We start from the raw sequence: 13,775 nt of genomic DNA, 5'->3' as shown, positions 1-13,775 counted from the left end.
TTGCACTGGTGCAATAAGTTAGAATGAGAAAAAATATACTTCTCTTACTTTAACTTATTGCACCGGTGCAACAGTGCAGCTAGAAAGAACAGACCATAAGTCACTGTAGCTACTGTATACATAGGGTGCTTTTCATTTAGTGACACAAGTCGACACAAGTATTGTTCTATCTTTGTTACTCATTAAACATAAAAAAAGATAGAACGATGCTTGTATCTACTTGTGTTACTAATCCTATGTTCCGAAATTTACTGTCAGTACTGAAAATCTATAGTTTATGTAACGTGTACTATAGATTTTCAGTACTGGCAGTAAATTTCGGAACGCAGCCTAAATGGAAAGCACCCATACTGGGTCTGTTCACGTCACATGCCCCAACATGCTCCTATTTACCCCAACGCACTCCAATACGTTGATTCCGATGACGCCAACCTATTAGAATGCGTTGGAGTGAGTAGGAGCATGTCGGAGCATGGCGACGCGAACAAACCAACTGACTGTGGAGAGACTCGAGTGATGTTTCCGAACGAACCCAGACTCCTGCACATCGATGATTCACGATTGACACAGTAATAATTGTCACAGTAAAAGATCGATGCAAAAATTTAAAAAAATTATTAAAAGATTGAAATATTGATTTTTTCAAGTAGTTTGCTAAGGCGAGCAGTAATGGTAATTTATTTTATTTTATTCTACATAAGTGTGTAATTATAACAAATATCAAGGTCAATACCACCAATGTTACTATCGCTGCTGCTGCTTTCAGACTCTTCCAGAGATATAAATTTTAGAAATGTATGAAAGCAGCAGCAGCAGTAGTAATTTATATCGAGTAATATTTGAAAAGTATGTGTTATTGAGTAGTGTATGTTATAATAATAATTCTTTATTCTCTTCAGCAATACATAATCGCCAAGAAGGGGACTTGGTTGGACATATGAAAACTAATCATTCATCCCCCCATCCATCCAGCCTCCTATTTTTTATATCACATTGGCTTACTACACCTATTTTACTATTATCTAGTGCATTCTATCCTTAAATCTCCATACTTACATTAAGTACTAAATACTAAATACTCCGTACAAAATACTAAATTCTACACAGGTTTTACAATCTGTTATATTCCAACTATTACAGCTTTTCTTCCTTATAACAGTCTTCTTTCTTATCACGTAATTACATTACATAACAGTCTTCTTTATTATCACATAAAGTCTAATATCTATTATTTTAATTTCCTATTCTATTCAGTCATTATTCGCGCCCTTAATTCCTAATTACTTATTACAATTTCCATTTCCTAATTCTCTTACTTAGTATATGTTATATAATTGTGTAATTATTGGACAGGAGCATGTAGATATTTGTAAAACACAAATTGACAAAATCGACAAGTACAATGCTGAAGATACCAAATCTATGCATAGGAAATCAAGCAAAAAGTCAAAATCTAAAAAGAGAAAAGTTAATAAGAAGGCAAACAAGAAGCACAAAAAAAGAAGAAAATCTTCAAGCTCATCTTCAAGCAGCGTGAATATCAAAGATTTTTTAATTTTTTAATACTTATATAAATATCTAATATAAAATTTATGATATATTTTTTCAGGAAAATGACAACAGCATGAAATTTGAATGGGTGGAAAGAAATAATGAAGATTGTCTAGTTTCGTCAGAGACTATTGAAAATCTTGTCGATTGCAGAGCACAAGAAAATCTGCTTAAAAGAGACGAATGGATGAACGTAGAAAGTTTTGTTCCATATTTATCAAAGCCTAATATGAAAGCACAAGGATTAGATAAAAAGGAGGAAGACAAAACTAAGATTCTTCTAAATAAATTGGGACAAAGTGACAGAGAATTGAATCCATACTGGAAAGATGGAGGTGATGGATTACCTCGAAATAATCCAGAAAAATCTAATAACCTCAAGATTTTAGATGCAAATTGGTTAAAAAAGAGTCTTCGACGTGCCAAGGAACAAGCTACTCGAGATGGTAAATGTCTAGAGGAAGTGGCTGCTGAACGTTGGGGTGTAAGTCGAGTGAAAGAGTAATTTGTACTGTGCATAAAATGCCGTATTATTAATTATTAATTAGTAAAGCTGTTTTTTTTTCTTAGTCCCTAGAGATAATAGAAGCAATGATAGTTGAAGCAGAAAGAATGTCCAATAGAACTGAAGAACAGAATAAACCATATCGCCAGAGATCACATAATGATAGAAATGATGAAGAGTCCCCGAAAATTTCCAGCCATAAAATGAAAAGGCATTCGAGATCGAGATCTAGATCTAGAAGTAGAAACTGTATTAGAAAATATAATCCATCTAGTTACTCGTTGCAACATCGCACAGAATTTAAAAAAATGTATAAAAAATTTAAAGATAAAGATGATTATTATTATAGTCGGCAGCCTATGCCTGCCACTAGTGGTAGAAAAAATTGGAAGAAGGATAAAAGTGACAAAGAAAAGTGTCAAGTTGCCGAATCACCTATTGGTGAGTCAAAACAAATCGACATCACTAACACGGATGAGATAAAGGTGGAAGATAAAAGCATTGATGTTTTAACTGAAGCAGAAATGAACAAGTTAGGAGCAAGGATTATTAAAGCTGAACTAATGGGCGATGATGTACGTTTGTTCTATTAAGTGCTCTGACAATTTATATAACTTATCTTAATTTTATGCTTATATGGAACGCACGAAATTGTTTATCTAGGAACTGGCAGCTCGACTCAAAATTCAATTGGAAGACGCGAGAAAACACGTTGCATTATGTGATACCAATGTGCAAGAGGAGAATGTAATTCTCACGAGAACTGATGCAAAAGGTACATTCTTTATATCGATCTTTTGCCTTAAATGAAAAATTAAAGAAATGATTGCATTGTTAATTACAATTATATTACAAATATATGTATTAGGTACAGTAAGACCGATACAACTCGGAAATCAATCTAAACGGGACAATAATAACAGAAAGAAGAAAATTGGCGAAACATATCTCTCTGGTGAGAGAGTACGCCATTTTATAGATGATGATAAATATTCCTTACAAGAATTGGTGAGTTATAACGAGAGTAACAATTACAGAATATCTCAAAAGATTTTTACTCGATGCAACACAAATGTTTATTGCAGTTTCAACGAGAGAAAGGAAGATCCACGAACGAAGATGAGGCAATTTTTGTTAAACTTCCTTCTAGGGTAAGTTGATGGAGTAAATTTGAAATTATACAGACATATAAATTGAAAATAATATCTTTTGCAGAACATGGATCACATGGATGATATATTTGAGCGAGAAATTGCACGAACAAGTTCAGAAGCGAGACAAGACAAGTGGGATCGTGCACAGGCAATTAAAGAACACAAGGATTTATCTAAACGTATGGATAATTGTTGGTGGTGTCTCAATTCGGAAAATATGTTAAAGCATATGATCGTGACAATGGATTCTGTTATTTGCTTAAGTCTGCCCGTCTGTACTTCTTTGAGTACTGGTCATTGTATATTGACACCAGTACAACATGTGGCATGTCAGTTACAATTAGATGAAGATGTATGGGATAGGCTGAAGGTAATAAGTTACGAACCTTATGTAAAATCTTTTCAATGTCCAATGTATTTTATGTAATGGTATGAAATTGCATGATACGTATCTTCTCAGGAATTGAAAAGAAAGTTAACGAGGATGTTTACAAATGAAGATCTTTATCCGATATTTTTTGAAGTGTACAAAAGACGTTGTAAATTTTCACATATGCAATTAGAGTGTATTCCATTACCAAAAGAAATTGGCGAGTTAGCACCAGTATATTTTAAGGTAAGTAAATCATTGTGTTACAACGCAAAATCTTTATCGTGGCCTGTCTTTAAATATAAGGAAACTTATTTTTTTATTACTTTTATTCTTTTATAGAAAGCTTTATTAGAATGCGAAATTGAATGGTCCATCAACAAGAAAGTTGTCGATCTAACAGGTAAAGGTATACGTCATGCCATACCAAATGGTTTATCATATTTTATGGTGGAATTTGGCTCACATTCTGGATATGCTCATGTAATCGAGGAGGAGGAAATGTTTCCACAGAATTTTGCCAAGGTCAGATACTATTGTTGAAATTTTTGCTCTTTAAATCTTTAATTTTTTACATAAATAATATGTGCGTGCATGGTGCGTACTTGAATGTTGTGTGCGTGTGTGTGTGTGTGTGTGTGTGTGTATATGTGTATGTGTGTTTATTTTATAGGAAGTAATAGGAGGAATGTTGGATTTGGATCATAATTTGTGGCGAAAACCAAAAAGACAAAGTTTTGAAGAACAAAGATTAAAAGTATTAGAGTTTACAGAAAAATGGAAAAAATATAATTCCTCATAACATGTAATTTTTGGATCGTTTTGCCCCAAAAAATTTATTTTATAAGTTTCAGTATGTATATAATGTATATTTTTCTAAAATAAATTTATTTTAATCATCGTACAGCATTGAATCAAACACATTAAATGTTTATTAATTATTTGACATATTTATTACATAGTTCCAAAAATGAAAAAAAATTCTGTAAAATTATTTTTTACTATAGACAGCCAGTCAAGGTTTTCAGATATTTTCTTTAGGTTGTTAAAGTCAGGTATGAATAAATGATGATACATACGTTAATCTATTTTATTTTTTGTACAACTTTGGCTGTGTTCCAAAATTCACTGTCAGTACTGAAAATTTATAGTACCAGAACATTACAGGCGCGCGCTATTTGACTTTTCACTTTAAAAATAATAATTGCAATTTGATTTTCTCTATCTTTGGTTTACATTAATCAAACGTCTTCTGCAATTTTGAATAAAAAAATGTAAAGTTTAATTATACATACATACCTACATACCTAACTACGTACATACATACCAACATACATACCTACTTGCATACTTATTACTGCTATCTAGCTACCTAGCTACCTAGCTACATATTTATCTAGTTACGCTCGCTCGTTTGCAAATATTACGTAACAGGTTATTTCCATGTCATATAGCACCTACATATCACAAGAATAACAATGTTAAATTACATGTAACTTCCATGTTATATTGCCGCTATAAAATGTGTTCACTGGGATGTTTATAAACATATTATATTTCTTGATATTTTACTTGAATGTCTACTAAACATTAAAATCGCGCGCGACAGAATCGCGCTGGTCTGCTGGAGCCATTAGGCGATTTTTGGCGACTTGTTTGGTATATGTACCAAAGCGTACCAAACTGTACTAGAACCAATGAGATATAAGTAAACTTTTATCTTATTGGTTCTGGTACAGTTTGGTACATGTACCAAATGATCGCCAAAAATCGCCTATTATTATACAATCAGTAGACCTATTCTGTAATTTGTTAAGAGGTGTCGGTGTCATTATACAGTTGTTGCGCAGATATTTTATATGGTAAAAAAGCGCAACAACAGTATAACGATAACGATACCGATACCTCTTAACGAGTTACAGAATAGGCCTACAGGATATCGATCATGTAATTTTTCTTCTAGGGCGGAAACGTGAAAGTGAAAAGTTTCAAAAGTTACTATCTCTTTCTATTAGTATTGAATAGAAAGAGACAGTATAAACTTGAAACTTTTTACTTTTTACATTTCCGCTCTAAGGGAAAAATTACATGATCGATACCCTGGGCAGCAATCATGTAACTTTTTCCTTAGAGTGGAAACGTGAAAAGTGAAAAGTTTTATATAACTATCTATTTCTATTAGTATTGAATAGAAAGAGACAGTAACTTGAAACTTTTCACTTTTCACGTTTCCGCTCTAGGGGAAAAATTACATGATCGATACCCTGGGGCTCGATTCTTGAAGTCATTCGCAAGAGAAACGTATACGCAAATACTCGCTCTAACAGAAAGTTGTAAGTTTATTGGTTAATAGCCATACGATAGCCAATAAATTTCCAACTTTTCTGTAAGATCAGAATTTGCGAATACGTTTCTCTTGCGAATGAATTCAAGAATAGAGCCCCTGGACGGAATTCATAGACCGATCTTAAGTTCAAGAATTGTCTTAAGTCTAGCTTGGAGCCGACTTGAGATTTACTTAACCAATGAAATAACAGCGTTGACGTCTCAAGATCGTGCTTAAGATGGGTCTTGAATAAGATTTGACTATGAATATCGGTCCCTGATGGCCAAAAGTTTACTTATGTCTCATTGGTTCTGGTTCTGGTACAATTTGGTATAAGGTTTGTTTTTTATTTCTGTACTGTTGCACTAGTGCAATAAGTAAGGGCCTAAACACAATGCCAGGCAACAGGCAAAATAGAAACAGAAATAATGAAAGAGAGAAAGAATCTCTCTTTCTCTCTTTCTTTATTTCCTATTTCTATTGCCTGTTGCCTGACATTGTGGACGGGATTCATAGACCGATCTTAAGCTCAAGCATTTGGTCTGTTTTTTCTAGCTGCACTGTTGCACTGGTGCAATAAGTTAAAGTAAGACAAGTATATTTTTTCTCATTCTAACTTATTGCACCAGTGCAACAGTGCAGATAGAAAGAACAGACCAATTGTCTTAAGTCTAGCTTCGAGCCGACTTGAGACTTACTTAACCAATGAAATAACAGCATTGACGTCTCAAGATCGTGCTTAAGCTGGAACTTGAATAAGATTCGACTATGAATTCCGGCCTGTGTGATGACCTTAACTTATTGCATACCTTGCACAGTGCAGTAGCGCAGGAATAAAAAACAAACCTCTTGGTGCCTTTTCACGCTTGACGCTTTATTTTTATCATCAAAAGACATCACGTGACTAAAAATGACGAATGGGTATCTTTATTTTTAATCACGTGATGTCTTTTGACTATGGGTCTGGGGCTCGATTCTTGAATTCATTTGCAAGAGAAACGTATTCGCAAATTCTGTTCTTACAGAAAAGTTGAAAATTTATTGGCTATCTTATGGCTTTTAACCAATAAACTTGCAACTTTTCTGTTAGAGCGGGTATTTGCGCATACGTTTTCTTGCGAATGAATTCAAGAATCGAGCCCCTGTTCGCGTCACATGCTCCGACATGCTCCTATTCACCCCAACGCACTCCAATACGTTGATTCCGATGACGCCAACCTATTAGAATGCGTTGGAGTGAGTAGGAGCATGTCGGAGCATGGCGACGCGAACAAACCATGAAAATGAGCGTCAAGCGTCAGCGTGAAAAGGCACCTTTATGTTTTTCCACCATGGTTGAAATGTAAATGGCGTCTGCTAGCATTAGCTTTATTGCGCATGTATCGGTGTATCTGATGTATCTCTCAACTCAACAGTCTTCTATGGTTTTATGCAAAATTTGGCGATCTCCGGTCCGCTCCTTCGGCTCGAGCTCGAGCCGCTTGGCTCACTTGGCTCGAGTACTCTTTTCTTGGGTGTTTCGAGTTCGAGATAGTTTTGATTTTCTCAGCCTCATAGAATTCACAGAAATTGCGGTTACGCGAACCGTTCTCGTACATAATATCAGTGGCGACAGACTATATGGAAAATAGAGGTACAAGAAACACGATATAAAAAGGCAATTATTTACAAAATTAAAATCAACAATGGATGATACTTTAGAAATTGATTATGCTGAAATGCTTCATCACATAAGCGTAGTTGTATCGGAAGGTATCTTGAATTTTATATTTATGTTTGTATTTCGATTTATTTTCATCGATAAGTATATAAGTGTATATGTTCCTTGAATTTTCAAAACAAAACTTCCTTTTCGCTCTTTTGTTCAGATTGCCAACGTACGCCTTTGGAAATGATAGATGGTGTGCCAATACGAAAATTGTTTGTCAGTAATTTGGCTGAAAGGGTTTGTAACTTTTCTCAATTTTTATACCACGTTTCAACAATTATATGGTATTTGTCTGATTATCTGCTCGATCTGAATTTGATTTTAGACAACTTTCAAGGACTTGCGCAATTACTTTTCTACATATGGAAACGTCGAAAGTTGTTATTTACGTAGAAATCAAGGGAAAAGTAACTATGCATTTGTCACGTTTACTAAAGTGACAGATGCAGTAACGTAAGTAATTTTAAAGAGAATTTGCGCTACATTTGCAAATTTATTGACAAACAATAGTTGTGAGCATGCAATTGTTATAGAGCAATGCAAGACGGTAGTAGAAAACAAATAAGATTGCACAATCGAGATTTAAGGGTGATGGCTGCTGATTCTTGGCATCAACCTGACAGTATGGAACAGAGGTTGTACAATATGGGAAAAGAGTCAAATAAAAATAGCGAAAGAAAAGTCACCACGGAACAATACGTTCCTAAGTATTTGCAAAATGATAGCGAAAATGTATCGATTCATATGCTGAATGACGATTGTCTGAGACATATCTTTCTATTTTTGCCAATTGTAGACAGAGTCCGTATAGAGTTAGGTGGGTATTTTGATAGCTTTGTATGAAAGATAGTACTTTAAGATATTTAAAATTTTTAATAAATCTCGAGTTCTTTTGTAGTTTGCAAACGCTGGCGAGATTTAAGCCAAGATTCCTGGCACATGACCAAAACATTGGATCTCTCACCATCTACATGGGGTTTCTTATACACACATACCATCCATACAGCATTGCTGCGTAAAATATTGCTAAAATGTGGCAGATTTTTAACACAAATCAACTTAAATAATCCAATTCATTGTTTAAGTCAAAGCACTTTGACTATTATTGGAAAACTTTGCCCTAATCTTACAAATATTGATGTTACCGCACTGACAGTTTGCGCGTCAGGTATACGTACATTAGCAAATAACTGTAGAAATATAACCAAGTTCAATTTAGGCCCATCCACATACTGTTGTGATAATGAGTTAAAGTGTCTCTTTAAGCTAAATCAAAACTTGGAATATCTTGCGATAAGCAAAAATGGAATTTTGGGAAAATCTTTGTTATGCTTACCAGAGAAAACTATTCATACAGTTATATTAGACAACTGCAACTATCTTCAGGACAATCATCTCTCGATGGTATGTATGTATACGTATAATAAATGTGTTCGGGGAGACACTACCAGCATCAGCATCTATTTTCATTGCTCATTAAAAGTAGAACAAGGATAGACAAGCTGATAGCATTTCCCCGAACGCACTCAGTATGTACGTACAAATCGAATCTTTTCCTTTTCCTTAATTTTAATATTCATCCGATATATACATTTGCGCAATACATTGATATGTCGTATGCGCAGGCATTAAGAAAACTCGAAAATTTAAAACATCTTACGATAAACGAATGTGTCGGCATAGCTAAACACACGTTGGAAGTTGTCGGTCAGCATTGCAAGAATCTAAGAACATTGGAGCTTGATGGTGACTTTCCCTCCGCACAAACTGCAGATATGTCATATTTAATTCATCTCGTTAATCTGCAAGTTTTAAAAATCACATACAACCCCAAAGTATCGGATGATTTCCTTACTGACTTGGTACAACATTGTCAGCAGCTTATCAACATAGACATTACAGGTGAGTTACAATTTTACATGTATGTGTGTCTGTGCGTGCATGTGTAGATATATTCTTTCATCAGCTTTTATCATTTTTTCAATCACATATTTAATATTACGTTACGTATCCACAATAGGTTGCGACAACGTGACTGACGCTGGGTTAGCTGCTATCGCTACGTTAGAAAAGCTAGAAAAATTAATTGTTAGTTATATGTATCAAATTACCGACGAAGGTTTAAAAAACATGTGTGGCTTAAGAGAATTGGAATGCCGAGGATGTCTATTTAGTGATCGGGGCGTGACAATGCTCATCAAGTCTTCGCCCCAATTACAATTGTTGGATCTTTCCGGATGTAGGAATATTAAAGACACCACTCTCGAGGTTGCCAAGGATGCTTGCAACACTCGAGCGAATAACGTCATGTTGAAGATGATCGTGGGAGGCACAGCAATTCTCGCAAAGAAAGAAATAGGCCAAGAAAGACTACCACCGCTATTGCACATAGTGAACGTTGACTTGTCCGATTTTAGTAGTGTATCTAATATGTATCTCGTGGACGATCTGGATTCTTGGTACGATGGAAATTCAGATTATACAGAATATTCCGATTATATAGAATATTCAGACTATACGGAATATTCGGAAGATGATTATAGAGAACCTAACGAATTAGATAATTATTTGTATAACGATTTAGATTCTTAAGATTATATCTGTATCATAATTTTCCATGGTTTTATAGTACTGATTTTTTCTATTCTCTATTATAACCTTATGATCATTGAGGTTCCTAAGAATTCACACATCTCATTACGTACCGATTGGCTCTACAGATACTTATTTCCTTGTATACAATGCTACTATCAAATGATGAACACGAAACACACGCACGCACAAAAAAATATATCTACACGTGTACATGTTATACAAAGTATTATGTGATTATTAAGTGCAATAAAATTAAGTTCAGCAAATGTAAATTCACCTATATTTATGATACACCAATTATGATCGTACGTACCTGGATGTGTTTTATCAGGCAACGTTCTATTTTCTTCCCTCTTTCAATAACGTTTACATACGCCTGCATTCGGGTTTTCAGATATCGAGCATAGAATTACAACATCGATGATTTTATTGTATTTATAATTAATAACGTTTAGACAATGAATCGATACAACTGCAATTATTATGCACATATATTCAACAAGGAATGTGCACATATTTTAATAAGTGCTATAGGAATTACGAACTTTGCGCAAAATTATGAATCATTATTTGATAAAATTGCTAAATTATATTAGCATTTTCATATACTGTATGATACGATCTTTTCGTCAAGATATCTTTTAATCCTGTCTGTGTGTGTGTGTGTGCGTGCGCACGTGTGTACACACACACACACACACACACACACACATACATACATACATACATACACATACATACACTCATAGATAATATATTGTCTTCCTATATCATATAGATAATAGAAACCATTTTACAACAATGTATGCATTATATGCGTTTGTCCTTACTATTAAAATTATTGTGTTGCCGTTGATCGTGATATAAACGTAACATGATTTTAATTCTTGAGCGTCTTACGCTCTCACATACACACATGGAGAAGTATCTCACACGGTACATAAGTATTATGATACACTCGTAATACTCGTCTTCAATCCAGTGATTTTTAAGCCAACTTGTAGACAATTATATCCAATATAAGAGTCTAATTTGTAGTAGATTACATCTACAAAATATATTCAGCATAAGACATTGTAACGAATGACAAATCGATCGTAATATTTTCGTGATTTAGTTTTTATTCGCAATCTATTCGTGTTTCCTTACGATTCTATTGCACTGGTTATGTACTTTCGCTACCGATGTAATGTGTTCAGTCCGTCAACTTTTATATCAGTAACAATGTAATCATTGGTTAAGTGCTGCATGATTAAATGTCTGTTTAAATATGCGAAAAATTGCATTAATGTACATTTAATGGGGCATATGAGAAGATAGAATATGAAAGATGACGAGGCAATGTTGAAATAAAAAGTATTTCAATCAGCATTTAAATTTTAATTTTTCAATTAACGATGAATTTCAAGTTGGCCAACAACCGTAAAATAGCAAGACGTTTTTTAAATACATTTATAAAAATTGTACAATAAGATCCGACATGCAATTGGACGCACAAAAGTCAATCTTTGTTGGGTGATGTGTTTGTGTGTGTGTGTGCGTGCGCGTGCGCGCACACAGCACGTATGAACACACACACACACACAAACATTTGGATCATTGGATTCATCGATAGATAATAATAATAAATGAGAAAACATGTATATTTTTACTACTATTTATCAACAAAATGAAAATGTGAGATACTTCACTTTATTTCTATCATGTTTTTATATGTATAAATTAATGTAAAATACCAATAATAAATCCAGTCTTCATTGCATATTTAGCACTAGAAAGAAATAAAAAATATCACCCACTGCACGCACATATATTTTGCAGCAAAGAATTTGTAATATTCTAAATTCTATCGAGTATGTAAATAGTTCAAATTGTATTACCAAATACTTGATTATAATGCAAATGTAATGCGATTATGTGTGAAAAATTAGACAAGTTTTCTTTTATTTTGTACGTTTGCCAATGTTTCGAAGAATCCATTATACATGATGACAGAGTTGGTCTTTTATATCTTAAATGTATACAATAGTTGAATAGTCTATTAAATGTAAGTTTGCACATTAATGTTGATAAATTCGTAAGCCAATTAATTAGAACTTGAATTATATTATCAAAATATTTTCTCTAGAAATTGCCTCTTTAAAATAATCACTGTAATGTAAAAAGAAGCACACAGCGTCCGTGTACCGTGTGCGCGCGTGCGTGCATGTGTGTGCGTGTGCGTATGCGTGTGTGTGTGTGAATGAGTGAATAAAATTAAAGATTGCAACCGTGTTTAATCAAAATTGCGCATTGATATAAAAACAACGGTTTAACGATTAAGGATGAAATTTTTGATCGTGTAAATAACGTTTCTATGGATGTCAGGTACAAATCTTATGCAAGTAACTCGATCTAATTAATTTTTTTCAAATGACGTTCGTAAGTTTAATGCTCATTCGCGCATCCTAATATCATATATCACGGGAACACAATTTACTCAATCTAATAATAAACTTATATTGCAATTTGTCATCTTACATACTTTCAACAGAAGCATAAGACAAACACGTAAAGTGAATCTTATGAAATTAATATTTGGCACAGTGGCGTGCTGCGTGCAAATTACTTGGACGAGCAAAGTCCGAGCGTAACATGACGGTACTTATCCGGTCCGCGAGAATCAATCCAAGTATTTCGCATACGTATCGTACGATACGATACTTTACAGATTATTACACATATTACAAAGTAGTCTCAACGTTTCTTCCTGTAAAACCAAGAAAATGGCCAAGTGACATGACAACGTGATATCAATCGAATTTCTTACGATGTTTCGACGGGTTTTGTAAATAAATCCCTGCGCAATTATTCATGTAATGCTAGCGTCACTCTATGCGGGTATTCGTGATTATGTCATATAACGTTCGTGAATAATGTGGAGAGAAAATTCGTCGATTTGTCATTCACACCGATTTGCTAGTCGAGCGGTTTTTCGACGAATCTCAAAGAACACGAATCAACACAAATCAATCCATTCGTGTCGCGACATACTATTCGCGATGATTCGTAGTTTTTATTTCGGCTGCTATAATAGAAACTGAGTAAACAAATAAACATAATTGTATCCTTGCACTTCTAGAAGACATTTTTGGCACAAACAATAATAGTTAAGTAAACGTCTATATTGCTGAAATTGGTCGAAGCAACACAAACTAAGGAACGACGAATTACGAATAATATATTACGAATCACGAATAGTGGTGAGAAATTTACAATAGGGAATGACAAATCTCTAATTACGAATTGCGCATAGTGTGGCGCTAGCATTAACGCGTTCAACAGTCAACAGTGTTAATTTGGTACGGTTAACGGACTTGTCAGCGCACCTATCAAAAACGTAGGTGTATTGATTTGATAAATTTTGTAAAATATATTTTTGCGATAAATATAAGGGAACACAAGATATATATATATATATATATATATATATATATATATATATATATATACATATACGCCACCGTTCGATCAAAAACCTAAACGAATCAAGGCGTAACTTAAGAGTACTGAACGCGAATATACGT

The 13,775-nt window shown here is 34.0% G+C and overlaps 2 protein-coding genes across 5 annotated transcripts; both read left to right on the top strand.

Moving 5' to 3' along the window:
- Window positions 1–509: 509 nt before the first annotated feature.
- LOC105833359 (CWF19-like protein 2) lies at window positions 510–4,561 on the top strand. Of its 3 annotated transcripts, none has more exons than XM_028192929.2 (11): window positions 510–846; window positions 1,354–1,533; window positions 1,610–2,035; window positions 2,122–2,631; window positions 2,720–2,831; window positions 2,925–3,064; window positions 3,142–3,207; window positions 3,272–3,580; window positions 3,671–3,826; window positions 3,923–4,105; window positions 4,254–4,561. In XM_028192929.2, the coding sequence occupies exons 2-11, from the start codon at window positions 1,423–1,425 to the stop codon at window positions 4,380–4,382; spliced, it is 2,142 nt and encodes a 713-aa protein (XP_028048730.1). In that variant the 5' UTR covers window positions 510–846; window positions 1,354–1,422; the 3' UTR covers window positions 4,383–4,561. The 3 variants fall into 3 exon arrangements, with proteins under 3 accessions (XP_028048730.1, XP_028048728.1, XP_012530509.1); XM_012675055.3 differs by having other exon boundaries at window positions 511–672; XM_028192927.2 differs by having other exon boundaries at window positions 510–1,533.
- A 2,605-nt stretch (window positions 4,562–7,166) lies between these two features.
- LOC105830278 (F-box protein SKIP2) lies at window positions 7,167–12,191 on the top strand. 2 transcript variants are annotated; one of them, XM_012669496.3, is made up of 7 exons: window positions 7,167–7,658; window positions 7,775–7,851; window positions 7,940–8,067; window positions 8,148–8,431; window positions 8,513–9,018; window positions 9,240–9,516; window positions 9,635–12,191. In XM_012669496.3, the coding sequence occupies exons 1-7, from the start codon at window positions 7,592–7,594 to the stop codon at window positions 10,204–10,206; spliced, it is 1,911 nt and encodes a 636-aa protein (XP_012524950.1). In that variant the 5' UTR covers window positions 7,167–7,591; the 3' UTR covers window positions 10,207–12,191. The 2 variants fall into 2 exon arrangements, with proteins under 2 accessions (XP_012524950.1, XP_036149156.1); XM_036293263.1 differs by lacking the exons at window positions 7,167–7,658; window positions 7,775–7,851 and having other exon boundaries at window positions 7,952–8,067; window positions 8,125–8,431.
- Window positions 12,192–13,775: the final 1,584 nt, after the last annotated feature.

This window comes from Monomorium pharaonis, chromosome 10 (assembly GCF_013373865.1).
Source record: "Monomorium pharaonis isolate MP-MQ-018 chromosome 10, ASM1337386v2, whole genome shotgun sequence".
NCBI classification, from domain to species: Eukaryota; Metazoa; Arthropoda; class Insecta; order Hymenoptera; family Formicidae; genus Monomorium; species Monomorium pharaonis.
The sequence above is the reverse complement of the archived record's forward strand: the minus strand, read 5'-3'. Positions and strand labels throughout refer to the sequence as shown.